Here is a 22,359-nt window from a genome sequence, read left to right on the forward strand (position 1 = left end):
AACTGGGATCATACCTAGGTTGCAAAGTTGTCAAAAGGATTAGAAAGAGGGGGGGACGACACTTCTTGAAGGGATGGATCTTGAGCCACCCCATCTCCATCAGCCTCCCTAGCCACTCCCCAAATAAACTCCAAGTAAAATAGTGTACTTGCTGTGTGTGTGTCCCCTTTAGGACAGGTCTGGCACCCCTCTTCCCAACAGATTTCTGCTCCTAAGGCCCTTCTCTACAGAAATCCTGATGCAGGTCCTGAAACTCATACCCATTTATTATTACATAACTGGAGGATCTTATAGGCATGTTCTCAGAAAATTAACGCTAACAGAGCCTTTTAAAGCTCTTCTGGGAGGCCTGCTATCATGATACCCCAACTCAGTCAGTGGTTTATGAAATGAATGAAATAAAGGACAGTCAAGCAGGGATCCATCAGGCTTTGAACGGCTGCTCTCAGGCGGCGGCGACCCCTGGGGAATTTCTCCCCGCTTCATCTCCCCTCCGCTCTCCACTGGCCCCCCTCGGTCAGGTTGGAGGCGGGGGAGTCCCGGAGCGGGGAGCCCACCCCCAGCGGCTCAGAGGCGGGCACCGAGTCCGCGAGGCAGCCGGACCGGGGTGGGGTGAGGGGGTGGGAGCGGAGAGTGGAGGGCGGGGGGCGGGGGGCGGGCCCCGGGCTCGCAGCCGTCACGTGGCGAGTCAGCCGGGCGCGCGGGGCGGGGCCTGGCGCGGTAAATAGGCGCGGGGGCAGGCTCCGGGAGGCTACGGCGGCTGCTCGGCCCGGCACTCTCAGGGGCCCCCGGGGCGCTCGCAGGCTGCAGGCCCAGGCTCTCGGCTGTGGGGCTCGGTGAGTGCGGGTGGGCAGCCCGGGCGCGGCGGTGCCGCGGTGGACGTGACCTTGGAGGGGGATGGGGAGGCCGGGGGGGGTGGGGCTTGGCGCCCCATCCAGGCCCAGGCGCGGTCCCGCGGCATCCCCGGGGCGGGCGAGAAGGCGGGGGACCCTCGGGCTGTCACAGCCGGGCGGGCATGGGTGGCAGCTCGCACGCTCCTAAAAGTCGTCGCGGTGAGAAAAGCAAAAAAACAAAAACAAAAACAAACCACACACAGAAGAACAGCCCGAGGCGGGCAGCCTGGCACCCACCCCGACCCCGGCCAGAAAGCAGGCGCCCGCCGGCCCCCTCCGCTAGGGCCATGTTCGCCACCCCAGGTGGGCTCACCCCGACCCTCACGGTCCGCCCGCCTCCGGGGTCGGGCCTGGGAAGCAGCCCGGGAGGAGCTGGGGAGTTTGCGGGGGAGCCCCGGGGGAGGAGCTTGCGGGAAGCGCTTGGCTTGGATCCTGGTGACTTTTGGCTAGAATCTCGCTCCCCAGCCCATCGTGAGCTTCCGGGCCTCAGTTTCCTCGGGAAATTGCTGAGATCATAGTGTCTCCCTTCATCTGTTTTAGGTGTTTTTTTATTCCAAAGGGTTTGCTTGGGCAACTTTCTGCACACAACCACACGCACAATTCTAGGGACCCCAGAAGATAGAAACCAGAAAACTGGAACCTGGAACTGGGTGGAGCAGGGAGGGTGGAGGCCGCAGGATGAGTTAAATACACTGATGGGAAGACAAATTAAGCAGAGGGGTTAGGAGACTAGGTAAAGGGCTTGGGAGCCCCAGTCGCCCTCTCCCTGGGAGGTGGGGGAAGATGCCACTCCCTGCTTCTCGACTTCGGTGGAAGGGAGACTGTGCCTTCCATAGGCCCAAGATTGTTTGAGAGAAGGGAAAGCAGGGCAGAGTCCCTGGGGCACCACCTCCTCCCTCAGTTAATGACCCTGGAGGCCTGGGAGAGGGAGCATCTGGGGAGCAGTGAGGGGTGGCTGAGTCTGGGGGTGCTCAGCAGGCCCTCCAGGTAGATGTAAATTGCATTTGCCTTAGTGGGCCTAGGTCGTTCTCTTCCCCTGGCACTGAGGAAGCCCACAGGCTGTGCAAGCATAAGGACAATAACCCAGGCCCCACATCCCTCTAGGAGTCCCTCACACCCAATGGGGGGGGGGGGTTCAAATGGAGACCTAGCATTTTTAGTTAACCTTAGAAAAACGGATCAAGTGCCTCCACCAGACACAAATGCATCTGGGATGCATTCATCTCCTTGAGTCTATAGATTGAGAATGATAAGAAGGTGAAGAGGCTTAGAAGGGTGTCTGGTTGGGTAAGGGCTGCTTTTCTTCCATAACATCCTTAAATAATGGGGAATTGTTTTTTTGTCGGTTTTTGTTGTTGTTTTTGTTTTAAGTAGGCTTAGTGCCCACCATGGGGTTTGAACTCAAACCCCTGAGATCAAGAGTCACATGCTCTACTGATTTGAGCCAGCCAGGCTCCCTGAGAATTGTTTCCTGTTGGCACTGGTGAGGGTGACCTAGAGCTCTTGAACTTTATAGAGTAAGGAGCTGAGCTGCACCCCCCCTCCTCCCACGCGCGCGCGCGCACACACACACACACACACACACACACACACACCCTGTGTGGCTTTTCCCAAAGAGAGTTAAAGGTGCCCTGGAGAAAGCTTCTACTCCAGTCTTTTTGGGCATCTGCCCCAGAGCTGGGGTGTTGCCCCTCAGCAGTGGAAGGGTGTAGATCCCTTATCTGGGAACTTCTCAAGCCAGCCCAGCCCCTGCTCCAGCAACTCCCCTGCCGTTGGGTCACCTGACCGGACTGGTCAGGTGGTGAGGGGGGTAAGCTCTTGGGCCCCAGGATGAACCTGTCCATGTGCTGCTGATTCAGCATCCTGAGCTGAGGCCTTTCTTTTAGACTGGTTCTTTCTTTCCTCAATTATAGGACCTGGGCGTGGGGACAGGAAGTTGCACACATTTAAAGGGCTAGGAGATGTTTTGTATTCCTGTTGGGCAGTTGGACTGAGAAGCAAGGGAGAGCACATTCAGGGGAGTTGTGGGGCGTCTGTTGGGTGATTTTCTTAAATGTGGTAAGAAGTTGTGGTTGTGTAGAATATCCCTAGGGTCTTTGGGAGGGAAGGACTGGGCTGTTTCCGAGTAAGGGCTCGTCATGTCTGCTGCCTGTTTTAGATAGTTTGACATAAGGAAAATGCGAAGATGATAAGAACTGGGGATTTTTCTAGATCAAGAAGGATGGAAATCGGGCACTTTTCATATGGTTCAGCCTCACGTGCAGAGAGGTGGTGGGGGTTGACAAGTTGATGAATGTAGATGGGGCACATGCAGGTGGGTATTGTACTCAGTGGATGTTGGGAGGGAGTCAGCAGCAGTGTCTACACCCGGTCCCAAGTACATCATCACCTCTCGGTTTGAGCTCCTCGCTGCACACTCCAGCAGCTGCCTAAGAAAGGGTGTGTGGGCAATAAATCCTGGGTCTTTCCATGGCTGTTCATGTTCATATCCCACCTAGGGATCAAATGCCAGTATATATTTAGACTTAACCAGTCTTGTTTTTTAACCTCCAGCCTCATCCCCGCACCCTTTCCTCAGCTCAGGCTTGTGTGGGGTTCACCGGGAGTGCATTTCCTCTTGGACACGGCCCCCCCTTGGCAGGAGGCAGGTTTCAGCTTGTTTGCTCTGCAAGTCCATTACCACCCCGGTGCCTTTTTCTGCTCTTCTGCTCTTCCCCAGAGACATGGTAGCTCCTATCTTGGTCTTTATAATTCTCCGGCACATTTTCGGTTTCGGGAGTACTTTTAATACTTTGTATCAATCCATGAACGATGTTACTAAAAGTGATATAACTGTAATTGTGCTGCTTGTATCCTTTCCCCCTGGTGTTTATGAGGTTTATTATTTACGTTGATACATGCAGCTCTAGTTCATGCATCTTAAAGGCACAGTATTTACTGAGGGACAGGTTGTTTTTACTTTCTCACTGTTCAGGGCAGGCTGCAGTAAATCCTTGTACCTCTCAGGCACCCTCAAGAGTTTCTCTAGGGCAAAAGCAGGAGAAGGCCAGTTAATTCCTGGGTCGTAACATGTGTGCGTCTTCCGTTTTGCTAGATACTGATAGAATGCTGTCCAAGTTTTACCAGTATGTCCTACCAGCAGTGGTGAGGGTTCCTGTTCCTCATTTACCACCACTGGATATTACCAGACTTTGATTTCTACCAGCCGGATGGGTTTGAAATGGTGCCGCTCTTTTAACTTCTGTGACCAGGAATTCAAATAATTCTTTGCTCTCGGAAATCATTGATGAGTGAGGATCTCTATTTTTGTTGTTGATCACTGACAGTGCTTGTGGTTTTAATGTGTTTGTTAACAGCTAGAACTCACCGAGGTTTCTTTAGATCCTAACAGGTATCTGGACTTCTGCAATCAGATAACCCTTTCTAATTTTTTTCTTTTTAACTTTCAGAATGCATGTGAATTTTGGGTAGTGCAGTTTGGCTCTTCCACTTTACAGATGAGAACGCTGAGGCTCCTGCAAGCTTGTAACATGACAGGGGTCGCTAAAATAATTGTGGTGGAATTTTAGAGTTTGATCTCTCGGTAATTGTCCAGACCTACTCAGATACACTCTTCAGGGCTCGCTCGTGGCGTTTTCTCAGGCACCACTTTATCCCCCACCTGTAAAACAGAAGTTCAATACAAGACCAAAGGTCCTTTCCCAGCATTACTGTTTTCAGACTGCGGGGTGCCGAGGAAGCTGCCTGCCTGTGTTATCTGTCTCTACCAGGCTCCTAACTCACTCCAGTCTGGCCACCGAGATAACCTAGTCACTAGCAAGGGGAAGGGGAGGGTGGGATAGATACCACCACAGACAGTAAGCTGATCCAGCCTAAAGCACTGCGAGAGCATCCGAGTCACTCTGCCGAGAGACCCAGCAGGGGCTGGGCTTCTCCGTGACCCTCTGACCTGGGCTTGGGCAGAGTGTGCTTACACATATCCAAGTCACACAGCCTCTGGGCTTGCACAAGCCCTGGGAGGGTGGTGCCAGCCAGGAGCCCTGGCCGTTCTGGGGTTGAGGCATCGGCAGACATCAGCTGGGAGCCATCTTTTCCTCCACTGAGCCCTGTGGGTGCTTGGCAGTGCTTTGTTCTGGTGGGCAAGATAGCAGAATGAACCGGTATTTAAGGACTTGTTGCTAAAAATAGGGTGATGGTAATTTTTCTGAGAATAAAAAAAAAAAAAAATTAGCCTGGGATGGCATGGATTGCCCGGCCTATGAGTAGAGAATTGTGTGTTCCCCTCACCAGTGAGGACACAACCATTTCCTCGTGGCAGTCAGTTCATCGTCAGGCCTGCCTACTCCAAGCTGGGCTGCACGGAAGGCACTTTGGAAAAGACCATCTCCTTCCATCTCCCAGCAGCCTCGTGAGGCAAGTACATCTTTGTGGGACCTCGAGAGAGGAGCCCGGACCAAGCTGGGGAGGCAGCGCCTTTCTGTTGCTTGCTTTTGTCACTGCCAGTGTCTCAGCCACCTGAGTACCCAGCCAGCCAGCAGGGAGATGAGATCTAGCCTGCAGTCGAATTAGAGCTACGGTGCTCCTGGGAGCTGGGGAGGCGTGGAACACTAATCTCGTTTAAATCTCCAAGGATTTCTGCAAGCTTGTATAAAGTAGTCCTAAGGTCCTTCAAATCCAGGAGGTATGCCCATTTTAGAAACAGAGACTTGAGTTTAGTCCCCTTTAGCATCTCAGTAAGTCAGTATCAGAGACAGTGAGCAAAGCTGGTGCGCAGAAGCTTCCAGAACTTTGCCAAAATTCTTGTTTCTCAACAATACAAAAATTTGCACCTGCCAAGGGCCTTCCCGGGGTCCATTGTTTGAAGCCCAAGGTTGTAATTTTCCCATTTGCGGGATGTGGGCTGCTGTGGCTGATCTTAAGCAATGTTCCATTTGTGGGCGCTGTAGCTAGATGGTTTCCAGGCACAGTGGGAGAGGAGTTTGAGGAGGCCTGCCCTGCTTAACCCGGTGGGAATTCCCCGGTTTTGGGACAGATGGTTGGCAGGTGGGCGGCAGGGGGAGTACCTGTGAATGGCCTAAACTGTTCAGGTGGGTGAGGCAGGTGGGGCCGCCTTCCTTTTTTTTTTTTTTCTTTTTTTATTTAAAGGTTTTATTTCTTAAAGAGAGAGCACGAGTAGGGGGAGGAGCAAAGAGAGGAAGAAGCAGACTCCCTACTAAGCAGGGAGCCCAATGTGGGGCTCCATCTCAGGACCCCGGATCATGACCCAAGCCGAAGGCAGATGCTGAACCGACTGAGCCACCCGGATGCTCCCGGGTGGGGCCTTCTCACTGCTTCCCCTGGTTCCCCTGGAACCTGCAGGGCTGTGAGCTACACAGCTGTGGCCCACTGCAGTGGATGCTCTTTCTGGGTCACACAGCAGTTGCCTGGGGGCGTTCAGCTGCAGGGAGCCTGGCTCTAGACGCCGGCTGGTGCCCGTTCATCCTCACAGCTCTGAGGAGACGGTTGGCGACAAGGAGCCCTTTTGGTTTTGTTATTTTTTATTTTGAAGATTGTAAGTCATGAAGCAGTTGGACGCGTTTCCATTCCGAGCAGAGACAGGAAACATCAAGGCGGTGATTCAGACTCAAAGGCAAGGTCGCCTTCAGTTCGACCGGAGCATGTCTGAGATAAAGGCGCTTGTGTCAGCCACCGCGGAGGCATAGCTGGGCAAGTCGCTGTCGGAGGAAATGAAGAGCTGCCTAGTTTTGGTGTGTAGGTGGTGCACCGAAGTGGTTGAAATTTCAGAAACAGCTGCTGTGAATGTGAGACAGAAAGTTGCAACCAAGTTCTGTAGCAACAGCAAGGTCCCACTAAACCTTCCAGTGCTCCTGCCTGTCCACCTTCCCCCTCTGTCTGCAGGCACTCTGCTGATGATCTGCAGGGCACAGCCATGCTCCGTGGCTCTGGGCAAAAACGAGGCCCTCAGTTTTTGGTCCTTTAGAGCCAGCTGTGAAGGGGGGCCCGTAGTATGAACCCCGGCAACGGGCGGGGCTGAGCGGAGGAGGGGATCAAAGCCGTGCCGGACACCTATCTGTCTGTTTCTGTATTGCCCAGAAGATTGCAGCTGGGCGTACTTGGAAATTTCAGCTACCTCGGTCCTGTCTCCTTAGATTTGGGACAGATTGAGAATCCAGGCTTCCTGAGGGCTCTCCAGCCTCCTAAGGAAGCTTTGGTAAAAATCAGTCTCGGCGGCAGCCCAAACTGATTCCATGTCCTTAGAGAATATCAGGACCAAAGTCTTCTGCAACTTGGCATCAGCCCCTGCGTTCATTCCATTTCCTTCTAGAGTCCCAAGGTCCCCAGTAGTCCCAGGAATGGCTTCAGAGTAGTCTGGGGAGTGATTATGCTGTGAGGGGGTGCTAAGAGGATCAGCTGACCACCGGCCCCTTTTGCACCTGGCATTCAGTGGGATGTGCTTCCATAGAAACTGTCGAGTGCTGTAGGGGCCTGGAGAGGGAAGAAATGTGAGAGCCTGTCTTGTTCAGCCAGGGATTGGCTTGGCAGGGGGCCAGGGGGGTCCACCCAGGAAGACCAGCTGCCTGAGGGCTGGAAGTACCATCTGCCCACAGCTGGTCCCTCCACGGTGTCCACACCCTGCAAGCGGGTCTGGTGACTTGCAACTCTTCTTACCCAGTTTGGGCCCCTCTTTTCTCACAGAATAAGGACTTTCCTGTTCATTCTGTCCTGTAATTAAAAAAAAAAAAAAAGAAAACCCAGAAAACTGAGAAAACAGGAAGTGTTCACCCCACAGAGGGGAAGCGAAAGCTGGCTGTGTTTCCAGCAAAGGCCACAGGACCCACGGCCAGCTTGCTGGGCGCCCAGCTTGCATTAGCCAGTTGCTGTCGCTGGTCCGGTGCGCACGGTGTGTGCAGATGCAGGAAGACGCGGGATATCTGCGTCTGTCCCTTCTACCGGGAGAAAGCTCAGCAGTCTCCCGGGCTCTAAAAATGGAAGCCCAGTTGGTGGTTATTTGAGGTTAAAACCTCATTTTTAATTCAGACTCTTGTGATGTAGAGGTAGGTACTGTGGACAGGTCTGGAGTGGACTGGAGTTACTTGGCACAGGCTAGCAGTGGGGGGATGCAGGGGGGAGGGAGGGGAGAAAGGAGGGTGGTGGGTGGCACCTGGGAATTGAGGGTGCCCAAGCGAGCAGCTCTTCACTGCTTTCTTACTATAGAGCAGGTGCCGTCATGATCCCCTGGCCTTCCACCTGGAGAAATGAAAGGTCATCAGCTCCATTTTACAGCTGGTAATACTGAGGCTCGGTGCAGGTTGGTGCTCAAGGGTGTACAGTTAGTAAGTGGAAGATCTGAACCCAGGTCTCCTGACTCCAAGCCCAGTGCTCGTCCTCGCCAGAGGCTACAACAGCTGTTCACTACTTGAACCCCAATCCAGACTTTCTCCCAAATGCCACAGCCCTGGGATGCTGGGCTGAAAGGAAGAGTTGTCCAAGTGCTCAGTGCTAGGGGGGCTTGGAGTCACTGGTTCAAGCTGAGCTCCCGCTCTCCCGGCTCACAGCTCTGCAGTTCCCTGGGGCCCCTGGTTCTCCCTGATGCAGGGTTATGATGGGGAGAATGACGTTGACAGGAAGTCTGGAGGAGGACCTGTGGAACCAAGAGAAGAAGGGCAAGTGCATGAAAGTCTCACCTTGCGGGGGCCTGGCGGGCCTCAGAAGTTGGCCTGGCTGTGGCCATGGCAGCCCTCGGCACAGAAACGGAGAACCATCTGGGAAATGGGTGGTGCCTGTGTTCTCTGCCACCAGAAAAACCAGAGAAAGCTTGTTTCAAATCCAAGTTATCATGGAATTGCTCCCATTCTCCACTTGCTCATGATTTAACATCTCAGCAGGTGGCAGAGCCCCCAGGGGTCACCTGGGGATGGCCCTCTATGACCTGTAGGGAGCATTCACATGGGGCTGCCTCAGCACCCCACCACATTCCCACAGGTCACGGTGAAACCTGGGGAGGGCGACCCTCCCAGGTGTGATTCTAACAGGCTTGTCAGCAGGCCTGGCTCTGCTGGCACGGGTCTGAACGCCCGTGTGCCCAGAGCGTACACCCCAGGGTTCGCTCGCTAGGTTCTCCTATCGTGGGAAAATGTGAAGGTGCTGAGTGTAAGTCGGAGGGTGTCCAGCTAAAGGGAACCCGACTGCTTTGCTTCTTTACTCAGAAGATGTTACGAGAGAGACCTCAGCTCCCTTGCTCCTTCCACTGTGTGAGGACACAGCGAGACATTTACCTAACAATTGGGAGACCGTGTGGGTCCGTGACATGGTCATGGGAGCACCAGCCTCCCTGTGAGTCACTGAAAACAAGAAGGTTAAGTGTTTTTTTTTTTTTAATTTTCTTTTTAGATTTTATTTATTTATTTGAGAGAGAGAGAGACAGAGATAGAGAGGGCGCAAGTGGGGAGGAGAGGGAGAAGCAGGCTCCCCGCAGAGCAAGGAGCCTGATGCGGGACTCGATCCCAGGACCCCAGGATCATGACCCTAGCCGAAGGCAGACGCTTATCCGACTGAGCCACCCAGGCGCCCAGGTTAAGTGTTTTGAGCCGAAAGTCACTAGGAGAAGGCTTCACTTTGACTAGGAATCAACTGGCAGTACATTTGGGAGCTCAGGGTTTTGGGTAGCCCTAGCTACTCTTCTTCCTAAAAGAGCAAAACTTTGAATATAATATGTTCATTTAATTTTTTTAAAAAAGATAGTGAAAAATAAGTCTCCCTGCCACACATACTACTTTTCACGTTTTTTTTTTTTTGATGTTTTGCATGTGGTAACGGTAATAGGCATGTACATTGCTTCATGGGCTCACATGCTTACCATGACTCATCTGCTCCTTCCTTTTTTTCCCACTTACATGTATCTTGGGCATATTTACTTTATCAGTACAGTATGATTCACTTACCTAGTTCATTCTGAATGGCCGCTTTGTGTTCTGTTAATCATTTATTGTAACGTAACAGTTACTCTGTTATTAGACATTTTGTTTCTGGTCTCGTTATTACAGAGAACATTCAGTAAACATCTGTATACCTATATCTTTGAATTTGAGGCCAATAGGATAAATTTCTAAATGTCAAATTGCTGAGGCAAAGGGCATGGAGATTGAAAAATTTATAGAAATGGCCAGGATATTGTGCTTACCGTTGGGGTTCAGCAGCCCAGTGTTTCTGTCTCCCCACGTCTGACCCCCGCCAGGAACCTGCCAGCCGCCCAACCTTTGCAAGTCCCTCATTTAATCTCAGCTACTTGAGTATCTTTTGATATCTGACGGCCATTTGTAGTTTTTTTTTTTTTAAGATTTTATTTATTCATGAGAGATGGAGAGAGAAAGAGGCAGAGGGAGAAGCAGGCTCCCCACTGAGCGGGGAGCCAGATGTGGGGCTCGATCCCAGGACCCTGGGACCCTGACCTGAGCCGAAGGCAGACGCTTAACAGGCTCCCTGTACTAATTTTTCTATAAATTCATTGTGTGTCCTTTTGCCATTTCTCTATTCTGGTTTTATTGAGGTTTTTAAGCGCCTTTTGCATATTAAGGAAATGAAGCTTTAAGTATATGGGAGTACTATTTTGTCAGTTTGCCACTTTTTATCTTGTTCTCTTTTTCTAGAAAAAGAGGATTTATTTTCATGTAATCAAGCACTGTCTCTTTAAGGTTCTGTTTGTCAGTCATAGATGGTTCTCACTCTGATACTACAGTTTTTTGAAGTGCATTTATTATTTTCTTCATACAGCTTGTTTTTACTCAAGATCCTTGTTCGGTGTAACACTTCCTGTATAAAGATTCGGCCTTACTATGTTTTTCGAAATGTCAGCCACTGAAACGTGCCGTTTCCCCTCCCATCTGTGCCATGAAAGCTAAATCTCCCCACAGAGAGTGGTCTGTTTCGTTGATCAGACTGTTCCTGGGCCAGTGTCAGCCAGGTTTTATAATACCTTGACTACCCCAGAGGGCAGGCCTCCATCCGTGCTCTTTTCCAGAACTGTTTGCTGTTGTCACGCCTTTATTCCTCGGGATAATTGTTGGCTTAAGCAGCCTGATGCGGGACTCGATCCCAGGACCCCGGGATCATGACCCGGGGTGTTGGCTTAAGCAGCCGTCAAGTTTGTCTTGCCCACTGTAATTCACTGTGGGAGGCTGCATGCTCAGTGCATCTTCGAGTAACCCTGTGTCCTGGGAGGAGGTGGGTCCATCTGGAAGCCGCTGGGGTCAGGGACAGGAAACCCTCCCCTTGGCACCCCCACTCCCAACACAGGTGTCCCACAAGGCCCTCCGGGGCTGTGGCACCCAGAACATTGCTTGCTTTCATTAGAGCTCCTTGCCTAAGAGCATGATTCAGAGGCGGGGCTGGTCTCCTGACTTGCAAGCCAGTCTGAGATCTAAGCACTGTGGTTATAACGTGATGGGCTCCCTTCCTGGAAGGACCCGTCTTTGAAACAGAGCCCTTGGCTGACTGGAAAAACCAGAGAAAGTCCCGGACTTGTGCCACTGGCCAGACTAGCTCTGTCCCCCTGGTGCCACTGAGGTTGGCACGTGCTGGTCTTCGTTGGCCTGTGTTGGCTTGTCTTATGCCCCGAGTGTGGCTGGTGAAATATCATTTCTTTTGCATTTTTCTTATCTTAGTGGTCCTCCACTTGGGATCTAATCACCTAAGACTGTTTACTGTCTCAGAGCACTAACCTGGAAAAGTCTCAAACTTGGTTCGACAAACCCAGGGAGAGGCAGTTGTTGGGCGACAGCAGGGAGGGCCCTGAACCCCCATTTAGACCGAAGATCTGCGTCTATTGATGGGTTGTGGATGCAGGCGTCCGTGCTGCCTGAGGCCTGCGCCCTGGGCTTCGGACAGGACCGCAGGGCGGTGCCGGCCCCAGCCCCACAGCTCCCGAGATAGCCGCCGGCCACCCGGTGAGCAGCGCCATCTCAGACGGTGAGCCCGGCTAGAGAACGGCCGGAGTTGGGGGGGGGGGGGTGGCACGGCAGGAGACCCAGCTGCCTGCAGCTTGCTCTGTCCCGGCTCCGGGGCATCTGGAGGACACGTGGGCACAGCCCATCTTAGCCCCTTGGGCGGCTTCCAACAGAACAGTACAGACAGGGTGGCTGCTAAGCAGAAGTCTGTTTCTCTGGGACACGGGGGAGTCTGAGGCCAGGGTGCTGGCATGGTCAGGTGAGGGTCCCCTTCTGGCTGTGTGCTCCCATGGCAGAAGATGAGAGCGAGCTCTCTGGGGTCTCTTTGTTGAGAACACTGGTCCCATCCTCATGACAAATCACCCCCCCAAAGGCCCCACCTCCTAATCCCATCACATGGAGGTTAGGATTTCAACGTGAATTGGGGTGGGGGGCTGGGGTGGACGAACATTCAGTCCACAGCACGGCCCTGTGTGCTATGGGCATAGGTTGGGACTTTGATGAGACGGGGCCTGGGAGCCCATCGGCACTGTTGGGCTTTGAGGGCTCTCTGCCCCCACACCCATGCATTTCAGAGGAGGAGACTGAGAAATGGAGCCCCTGAGTTGTTTCTGGCCCCAGAACCATGCTGCCTGAGATGGTACCCTTGTGTATGTTCTGCACTTGAACTGAAGAATCCTGATGTCTTGTCTTTTCTAGGTGAATTGAAGATCTAGCTTCCAAAATGTGGCAGCTCTTGGCCACCCTTGGCTGCCTGGTGGTGCTGACTGGTGCCCAGAGCAGGCCGCCTTTCCAGCTGCTGTCAGATGAGCTGGTCAGCTATGTTAACAGACATAACACTACGTGGAAGGTGAGCTGTGGGGACCGCCACTTCTGTGTGCGCCCCTGCCCCAGGGGTTCAGTTGGTGCATTCTGCCTCCCAAGGGTGGTGGCTGCAGCTGTGGCCCACGGGACGGTCTGTCCTGGAGAGTCGGTCTGATTGAGAGTCGTGGCCACTGCGGACCATGCCAGCCTCCTCCCTGCTCCTTTCCCCTTGCACACGCGTGTGTGGTGGTGCATGGGGGCTAAACGAGCTCTGGAAGTGCTCACAGCCAGGAGGACCCTGAACCTCGTCCCCCCACCATGGTAGTTGCTAAGGCTCATCAGGCAGCTCCTTGCTTCTGCCCAGCCTCTGAGGCCTGGGACTTCAGTAATAAAGAGACGAAGAATGAGCCATGTTCGGGGCTGCAGAGGGTTTCTCTTGACCTCAGCAAATGTAGCAGATCAGAGAAGATACCCAGTGGTCTGGGAGCTGTGTACCTGCCCCCCCATCCCCCCGGGTGGCTCCCTCGGGACGGGGCCTCGCTTGCTGTGAGGGGTGCCTGTCTTAGTCCGTCCACACTGCTGTAACAAAGTACCGCAGATTGGGTGGTGCATAAGTAGAAATGCATTGCTTACAGTTCTGGAGGCTGGAAGTACAGTTTCAGGGTGCCAGCATGGCTGGGTTCTAGGGAGGGCCTCCCTTAGTGGGAGGGGCAAGCCAGCTCTCCCGGGGCTCCTAGAAGGGCACGAATCCCATTCATGAAGTCTCCACCCTCGTGATCTAACCACCTCCCAAAGGCCCCACCTCCGGGTACCATCACCTTGAGGGTTAGGTTTCAGCATGAATTTGGGGGGATGCATTTGTTCTATAGCAATGCTCCAAGTCCCCTTGCTCTGCTGAGCTGGTCGGGACCCCTGGCCTTGTCAGGCCTTCATCTACCCCCACGCCTAGACACTCCCTCTGTTGACTGCTGTGGCTGGGGCTCTCTTCCAGGCTGGACACAACTTCCACAGTGTGGACCCAAGCTACCTGAGGAAGCTATGTGGCACCTTCCTGGGTGGGCCGAAGCTGCCCCAGAGGTGAGTGCCTGCTACCTGGGGGTGGATACGGTGCCTCACCTGCCCCGCTGCCATACAAACAGCAGGGCTGTGTTTGGGACTGCGGGAAAGAGGGAGTAAGAAGGCCTCCTTGGCATCCAGAGGTCTCCCTTCTCCCGGAGCTGCGAGACTCTGCGTGACAGGGCTCAGACCCTGGTGCTGTGTTTCCTACTGTGCTACTCGACGTGTCTCACAGCCCAGCGGGCAGGGCCCTGGGTCTGTCCTGTATGACCTGGATGGATCCACTCTTGAATAATTGAAGGAGAATCTAAGAAAAGCCGTCTGATCTGCCATTAATGTTTCATTTTTTTCTAGAGAACTCTGTAATGGGCATTTTCAAGTAGATACTACTCTTACAGGAAGCATTAGAAATATCTGACAATGTGGATGGAGTAGTTACGGGACATCACACAATAGGGAAGATAATTAAAGATGTTGTGAGGACCCTGGGCAGACCCGGGATGGGATGAGGGGAGTAAGAAACACAGTTATGTGGATCTTGTGGCCAAACGCCTGAAAAATATCCCATAAAATAAGACTAGAAGGAAGCACAGGGAACGAGAAGATGTGTTGAACAGTAGAGTTCCTGGTTTGGTTTGGTTGTGTAAAGTTCCCAGGGGACATCCCTGCAGATGTCACCTTCGGCTTGTCCTTCCTGTGCCTCCCTTTCCAGGTGATGGCCCAGCCGGCAGTCACTGATGTCTGTGGGGACGGGGGAGGGTTGTAAGATGCGAGTCTGGGGACACCTGGGTGGCTCAGTTGGTTGAGCATCTGCTTTCGGCTCAGGTCATGATCCCGGGGTCCTGGGCTCGAGCCCCGTGTCGGGCTCCCTGCTCAGCGAGTTTGTCATGGAGGCCTTCCTTTATCTAGAATTTGGTTTGCTGAGAACATGATTCTGCCTGAAAGCTTCGATTCCCGGGAACAGTGGCCTAACTGCCCGACCATCAAAGAGATCCGGGACCAGGGCTCCTGCGGGTCCTGCTGGGTGAGGCTCTGCTGGCTGGGAGGGGCCCGAGCATGGGGGGCGGGGGACACTTGTCTGACCAGCTGTGAGTGACTAGGCAAGTTACGTAAACGTGCTGAGTCTCCATTTCCGTCAACATACAAATCATGAAGATCCCTATGGTCATGAGTTATTGCAGGAACTAGGTGGAAGAGTCAATGTGCAAAGCGCTCTGCACGGAGTATGGGTGTGGCCCATGTGTGGGTGGTGAAGCTGTTTTTACTTCTCTGTTGGGCACGGTGTCCCAGGCCATCAGCAGATACCAGTAGTTTTGAGCCCTACTCTGCTTCATGAAGACGTATTCCCATCTGTATCAGTGAGCTATCTTAATTTAGTTTCTAACTGTGGTAAATTACGCATGGTATAAATTTAACCGTCTTAGTCATTTTTAAGCGCAGTTCGGTGGCATTAAGTACATTGACGTTATCGGAAATACGGTCACCAAGGTCCATCCACAGAGCTCTTACCATCTTGTAAGAATGGAAACTCTGTCCCCACTAAACACTAATCCCCCCTCCCCAGCCCCCCAGCAACCACCCTTCTCCTTTGTCTCTTACTGACCAGCCCAGATAACTTATATTAGTAAAATTGTACAGTATTTGTCCTTTGTGTGAGCTGTTTTATGTTAACAAAAACCACGTTTTAGAAACGAACTTGAGTGCCCAGGTAAAGATTTGGGGCGGATTGGTCTCCCGCTTTAAAGACACACTTGAGCGCCAGGACCCTCACTGACGTGGGGGGAGACTAGCCACCAAGAAGGTCTGAGGGATCCACTGTGGTCCTCCACTGGGGTGGCTGGCAGAGCCCACGGCCCAGGGGTGGGGCTCACCTGTGTGGGGCTTGTTTCCGCAGGCATTTGGGGCCGTGGAAGCCATTTCTGACCGGATCTGCATCCGCACCAATGGGCATGTCAATGTGGAGGTGTCTGCCGAGGACATGCTCACATGCTGTGGCGACCAGTGCGGGGACGGGTGAGTCAGAAGTGGCCCCTGGGGCTGGCACCAGGAGCCACCGGGCTGAGGCCTCCCTGTGGACAGGAGTGGTACTCCAGGTCAGGTGACGGTCCTTTGCTGAAACAGCTGGGGTCCCGGGGAGTCTGGAAGCAGGCCCCAGTGTGACTGCTACCTTCCGGGAGCCGCTTAAAGCCAGGCTGAGCCCGCAGCGCCCGGTGTGGCTGGTTCGGCGCAGGCACAGCAGAGATGGTCTCGAATGTGCGGCTCCATTTCTGATCTCCAGCCTGGTTTTTGTCATCCTTGTCCCCCTTCCTTGCTCACGGAAATGTAATAACCTTGGGAGCTCGTTTCTTTAACGAAGAATGATGGGCCCCCAGCTTGGTCACGGAACCTAAATTCCCACCGTGGGTGCCTGCTCTTCTGCCCGCTCTGGCCTTGGTTTTACAGCCGTGGTTCTCGGATACGGCTACGGGTTACAAATACCTGGGAGTTAAATAGAAGCGTCCAGGCCTTACCTCGTCCCGATCAACCCAGGCCCCAGCATTAGCTTCGTGTGTGTTAGCACACCAGGGGATTTCAGCGTGCTGATTGAGGATCTGTGTGACAGCCTGGTTTGGGGTCCTTCTGTCTTGTTGGGGCGGGTGGTGGGCAGGCCCGGGAGCTAGGGCGATGCCCTGGAAGAGGTGACTATCCCAGGGAGGGTGAAGTGGGCTTGCTTGGGACCCGGGAGAGCTATTGGGCTAGCGGCTAAAGGCCCTGGGGGATCCGTAAGCGACCCTGGGGCCTTGGCAGCAGGCGGTGTGGCCTGGGAGCAGCTAGAAGTTCTCTCACAATGAATTTAACGAGTGGCTCTTTTCTTAGCTGTAATGGGGGCTTTCCTGCTGAAGCTTGGAACTTCTGGACAAAACAAGGCCTGGTTTCCGGTGGGCTCTATGACTCTCATGTAGGTGAGTGTCTGCCCTCAGCCCCTCTCTGGCTAGCCGGATTTTATAAGCCATGAGGAAGAATGGTCTCCGCTTGCATTATAAAGTGAGGGCTGAGCGTTGAGGGCAGGAGGCTAAAAAATCCGGTAGAAATAGGAGGCGGTGCCCTCCAGGGCAGAACAGGGCAGGATTAGCAACGGTGTTCATGCTGCACCTTTGACCTCCTGTTCCCGTTTGCTGCACTTGTGCCCTCAGAGGGCTTCTGAAGAGACTGTCAGCCGATCCCTTCCTTTCTCCTTGGCCCCCCAGGCTGCAGACCCTACTCCATCCCTCCCTGTGAGCACCACGTGAACGGCTCCCGGCCCCCATGCACAGGGGAGGGGGATACCCCCAAGTGCAGCAAGATCTGCGAGCCCGGCTACACCCCGTCCTACAAAGAAGACAAGCACTATGGTAAGGTGGGGCCCACGCTCCCAGCACCCCGGGGCCCGGGACCCGCTGACACCCTTCCCGGAGCCAGAGGAAGGAAGAGGCTGGGGCAGTTGACCCTTGGAGTCAGGAACACAGGAGGGAGGAAGGAAGGTCGTGACTGACTGTCTTGTCAGCGGGAGCAATACGCTGTGTTTTCTGCCTGTCTCCATGCCAAATCCGGCCCCAGGATCCCCAGCGTGTTGGGCACACACCCTTAGGGTTGGAGGGACCAGGCCCCTTGTTTTACAGGGGAGTGATCTGGCCTAGAACCTTCTGGGCACCACTCTGCCCTTCCTCCGGGGTCTTGTGCTCACCGCCCCTCCCACCGCAGAGCTGTGGGCCCCGCCCCCCGCCCAATCTCCGCTTCCTGGTCCGGTGCCATCATTCATTCCTCCCCAGGGCAGCCTTCCCAGACCCCTGGGCTGGGCGAGGCCCCAAACACAGTCTTCACCTGGCGGCTCCCCGTAAGTCAGTGAAGAGCTGACAGATGGAGCCGCGGGGGGCACGCCTCACCTCCCCCCCCCCCCCCATTTGCCAGGATGCAGTTCCTACAGCGTGTCCAGTAGCGAGAAGGAGATCATGGCGGAGATCTACAAGAACGGCCCGGTAGAGGCAGCCTTCACCGTGTACTCCGACTTCCTGATGTACAAGTCTGGTGCGTGTTGCCCCCTCATGGCAGCGGGAGCCGGGGAGGTGTGGGTTCCAGGGGGACCGACAGGGCTGGAGCGTGGAGGAAAACATCGGATTGTGCTGGTGAAGTCCCAGACCATGCGTCACATTGGGGGGGGGAGGGTGGGCAGGAAGCACCTGGCTGTGGGATCCACCCCGGGGAACCCGACAGCCCCCGGCCCGAGAGCTGCCTTCGAAACCCCCCCATTCTAGATGAACAGTCTGTAGCCGACTTCTGCTGTCTCCTTTCCGTTCGGCCGCCTCGAACTCTTCAGCGCTCTCTGCTCTTAGGAAACGTCATTGGATAAAGGGAGATGATTCTGGCAAGACGAGATTATAAAGCTGGCGCTTTTTAACAGTTCCCCCGCCCCCCTGTAATTTAAAGGGGTGCATTTCCAGTTTCACAGCCTGATTAACTCACCAGTGAGGGCATCGCCTGCTGCACAGGCCCCGTGAGCACGTTGAGCTCGGTCAGCACCGGCTGCTGCCGCCACAGTCTCTCTCTCTTTTCATCCCTGCAGGGTCCATCCCAGGGCAGCAACTTGAAACTCCTCAAGTTACAGAACCCTTTTGACAAATACATCCTTCCACGGAGTCCTAGCATGTAGAGCGGATAGCTGGAATTAACGTTTAAATTTACTTCTTAGATTAGAATTTATAACTTCAGTTTTCAAGGCAACCAACAAGCTCATTTTGTTGGGAATCCCCTTTAATATTTACTCAACATTATTTGGGTGTTGGGCTTTCAAAAACCTATTGAAATGGTTACCCCCATGTGGTGGGAGCCCCTGGAGCCTTCTGAGAGAACGTCAGGGCGCTCTCTGTGTAACCTTGTTTGGGAGGGCTTGGTGGGCCCGGGGAGCCAGCCGAGTTGGAGGGCTGCTCCGGGACCGGTCTCTGCCTGAACGGGCCGTCCCTTTGTCAGGAGTGTACCAGCACGTCACTGGAGAAATGATGGGAGGCCACGCTGTCCGCATCCTGGGCTGGGGAGTGGAGAATGGCACACCCTACTGGCTGGTTGGCAACTCCTGGAACACGGACTGGGGCGACAATGGTGCGTGGTGGCCCCCTGCCTGCTCGTGGGGGGTGTGAGCCAGGACGGAGTGGTCATCTTGTCCTGCTCTGCTCCAGACACTGGGCCTGGGGCTCAACAGTGACCTCCTGGGGGTTCCCTTGCCATGAAGGCAGATGCTGACCCCAAGAGAGGCTGGTAGAGATCAGGACGTGGCTTCGGGTCACTTGTGTCTCACAGTTCCCCACGCCCCAGGTGCAGTGCCTGTTTATGTGGGTCAAGTGGAAGTGGGGTCTAGAGGCCTCGTGACGTGGAGCCGAGCTACTGGGCAAACAAGAGAAGTCGGGAGAGCACCTTGGGGTTGGTTTGCTGACTGCTTTGGGGCTAGGCTGCTGCTCCTAAGTCTTCTGCTCCTAAGTCTTTCTGGGATGAGTGTGAGTACCTCGGCAAGGGTCAAAACTCAGCACACTCTGAAGGCATATTTTTGCTTTCCAGGTTTCTTTAAAATCCTCAGAGGACGGGATCACTGTGGAATTGAATCAGAAATTGTGGCTGGAATCCCATGCACTGACCAGTACTGGAAAAAGATCTAATCTGCTGTGGGACTGGTCCTGCCAGCCCTGGGGCAGTGTTTCCCTAAATAATAGCCAGTTGGGCTGGTGAGGAGATGGGGAGGAATGTCTTTTATTCTTTTGAGTTGAGATAAGATACAAGAGGTTTTAGACAGGGCCTGAAGGATTGGGCCAAACCTCGTGTCTTACCATCAGAACCGTCTTCCAAGGAGACACGTCCAAGGCCTGGCTACCTCCCAGCCCGCTGGGTGGACTGCGGCCCCAGGGCATACTTAGACGACGTGAGCCACCACCGCAAGCAAAGTGAGGCCTTCCACCCCCTCCCCCGACTAGTGCTGCGCCTAGTGCCCGCGCCCCAGCGCATCCTGCCCCCATCCGCGCACACCAGGAAGCCAGACCGAGACCTAGAGGGTTTGTTAGGCGTTCCAGGGGAATAGAAAGTGGAATGCCTAACAAGACCAGTCCCCACCAGCGGCGGTACTTGTAAGCAAGTAGCTCGCTAGCTGTGGACTAGGTTGAAAAGAAAACCAGTGGGGCGGCCCTTGGGGGAGAGCCGTTCTCCCAGGGCCCCTGCATCTCTTGAGGTTTGCGGTGTTGCAGCAAACACCCTCTCTGGTCTTGTCCTTGGCATGATTCCTTTTTAGGTGTTTTATTTTGCGTGCACCTCAGCTGATCATGTGAATGAAAGAGAACAGTCGGAGCTGTCCTCGCTTCACAGGCTGTGTCTCCCTTCACCACCACTAGGTGGTCACAGCCCGATCGGCCTTCCAGCCTAATACAGTGAAACTCATTCGGGAGAAACCAGCTTTACCCGTGTAAAGATCACTGCTTCATTCTCTTAATTTAACCAGGAAAGGAATGACTGTGCCAATAAAACATTTTCTCCCTTAACGTGAAGTCTGTTCTGGTGGGATGCCGTGGTCCATCTGTCCTTACCCCACAGAAACCTGTTTTCCTGGATCCGGGTGTCTTTGAAACTCGAACCAGGGGAACTCTTGCCTCAAACCATGATTTCTCTTAGTTCCCTGTCACTCTTACCAACCCTGCTCTGTAAATGCATCCCCCACACTGTGTCTCAAGCCCAATGAGCTGCGCCCCTGCTCAATTTCAAGAGCTAGGAACATAGCTGCGGTCCGTTTCGTACCAGCCACAAGCCAGCGGCAACCCGCGGTGGGGGGTCACACAAGTGTGGCATGGGGGTGACGCCGGAAGCCAGCTGTCCTAGTGGAGGGCTGGGTCGCCCTGGTCGCCGCCGGATGTTGGGACGGGGAGGAAGCAGCCTTTGTGTCCTAGTCTGAGTTCCCTCTGTGTCTGGGTCATGTTGCCGGTTAAGAACTGTTGCTTTGCATAGTCCCGGTTAAGAATCCCAAGCAGCGAAGTACACTAGTGTTGGAGGGAACAGGAAACTAGAAGAATTGCCCCCATCCCACTGGCCCTGTCAGTACCTGACTTCTTTCCCAGCTGTGGGCTGGACTAGTTCTAGAAGCATGGGAAGTTTGACTTCCAGTGGGAACTAGAAGTTAGGGATCAGAAAGTGCCTCATCAGATAAGCTCTTAAACACCTGCTGAATATGGAAAGGAAAATTTGTGAAAGCCAGAATTAAATGAAAAACTTAAAAATCTGTGACACCTGACATAATATTTAAGCGTTTAACAAAGGTTACCAAAGCCAAACTTTATTCTTCAAATTTCATTTGGAAGACATTCATAACCTCAGTGTAGTTCTGACAAATTCGACCTGCCCCCACACGGAATCGGATGATCCCATGTCCATCCTGTGCTCATCCTGTGCCCATCCTGTGCCCACCCTGCACCCACCCGCAGCTCCGCGCTCAGCTGGGAAGCCGGCGGAGATGCAATACAGCAAGGACCCAGATGAACTGCAGGGCATCTGCACGCTTGGCTTAAGGAGTCTGTTAGAAAACAAAACCAGACATGTTTATTTAGGGTTGGGATCAATGTCAATACTTAAATAAACCTCAAATTACCTCATTGATCACTCTGTCACTCAGTTCAACAAGTGGTATGCTTCTCTCAGGTGCCTGTCCGAACAAGGTAATCAATGGAAGGGACCATGCCTTTTTGCTCATTACCCAGAGGAGGGTGTGGGTTTAGTTTAGACTCAGATGTCTGCGCACATAGTTGAACCTTTAACCACTCTTAAAATGCGTCAGATAGCTATGCTTCAGACCAAAAGTATGGCCATCACCTGGCAGCAGCTTGTTAGAAATGCGGGATTTGGGCCAGAGCTATGAATCTGCCCTTGCAATTTAACTTAAAGACTCCTGCTGATTCATATGTTCATTAGAATTTGAAAAATAAGGCCTTAGAGCAGCGGTTCTCAAACTGGGCTCCTGACCAGCAGCATGTGTATCACCTGAGAACTTAAAGATGCCCGTTTGGGAGGTACTCCCCAAGACCTGAGAGACAAATGGTCCTAGCAATCTGGGACCTTCAGGCAATTCAGATGCTAAAGTTTGAGAACCATGGCTTTGGAGCTTTGCTTCCCAAACTGCTAAGGTTAATTAACAAATGGCTAGCCACCCCTCCTTCCCCTACACACATGTGCACACCAGCCCCAGGGAAAGGGTTCCAACAGAATGGGGCTTCCAGGTAATTGCTCCAAGCACTTTCCCAAAAGGAGATGGGTGTGCATGTGTGCAGGTGTATCTGGAGCTCCAGAAGCTCCCGGAGTGTGGAGATCAGACTCTTGCTCCTGTCTGTTGTAAGGGAGTTCTTTAAATTTAAAGCCCTAGATTCAGGTGGGTCAGATATTCCTCTGAGGAAAAGCTCAAATATTTCCCTGTAAGTAGAACTCAAGTAGACCTTATGCCAGAGATCCTATACCTCTGATTAGTGTGGAGCAGAGGGTGGGGTTGCCAGGTTCAACAAAAACAAAGGATGTTGTGGCACCTGGGTGGCCCAGATGGTTAAGCGTCTGCCTTCGGCTCAGGTCATGATCTCGGGGTCCTGGGATCCAGCCCCACATCGGGCTCCTGGCTCAGCAGGGAGTCTGCTTCT

At 53.6% G+C, this 22,359-nt stretch overlaps 2 protein-coding genes across 3 annotated transcripts in view; one reads left to right on the plus strand and one right to left on the minus strand.

Annotated features, from left to right (window-relative positions):
* The first annotated feature begins 693 nt into the window (after positions 1–693).
* Positions 694–20,229, plus strand: CTSB (cathepsin B). Its single transcript, XM_025873742.2, has 10 exons — positions 694–836; positions 12,536–12,686; positions 13,632–13,717; positions 14,606–14,720; positions 15,591–15,709; positions 16,553–16,638; positions 16,924–17,067; positions 17,624–17,740; positions 18,680–18,808; positions 19,262–20,229. The coding sequence occupies exons 2-10, from the start codon at positions 12,561–12,563 to the stop codon at positions 19,357–19,359; spliced, it is 1,020 nt and encodes a 339-aa protein (XP_025729527.1). The 5' UTR covers positions 694–836; positions 12,536–12,560; the 3' UTR covers positions 19,360–20,229.
* Positions 20,230–20,979: 750 nt separating this feature from the next.
* Positions 20,980–22,359, minus strand: part of FDFT1 (farnesyl-diphosphate farnesyltransferase 1) — a 35,400-nt gene continuing 34,020 nt past the window's right edge. For both annotated transcript variants that reach the window (XR_003208763.2, XM_073892514.1), the window contains exon 8: positions 20,980–21,251. Coding sequence is in view for 1 of the 2 variants with exons in the window: in XM_073892514.1 (XP_073748615.1) it covers positions 21,243–21,251 (9 nt within the window). In the remaining variant the exon portion in view is untranslated. The remainder of the gene's footprint in view (positions 21,252–22,359) is intronic.

This window comes from Callorhinus ursinus, unplaced genomic scaffold, assembly GCF_003265705.2.
Source record: "Callorhinus ursinus isolate GAN/ISIS: 27379988/994484 unplaced genomic scaffold, GSC_fseal_2.0 scaffold4, whole genome shotgun sequence".
Classification (NCBI taxonomy): domain Eukaryota; kingdom Metazoa; phylum Chordata; class Mammalia; order Carnivora; family Otariidae; genus Callorhinus; species Callorhinus ursinus.

Excerpts from the sequence above, each read along its gene's own strand:
- CTSB (XM_025873742.2), top strand. The coding sequence starts at position 12,561 with ATGTGGCAGCTCTTGGCCACCCTTGGCTGCCTGGTGGTGCTGACTGGT. Across the intron at positions 16,639-16,923 it reads GCTCTATGACTCTCATGTAG|GCTGCAGACCCTACTCCATC; the intron begins GTGAGTGTCTGC and ends TTGGCCCCCCAG. Across the intron at positions 17,741-18,679 it reads CTTCCTGATGTACAAGTCTG|GAGTGTACCAGCACGTCACT; the intron begins GTGCGTGTTGCC and ends TCCCTTTGTCAG.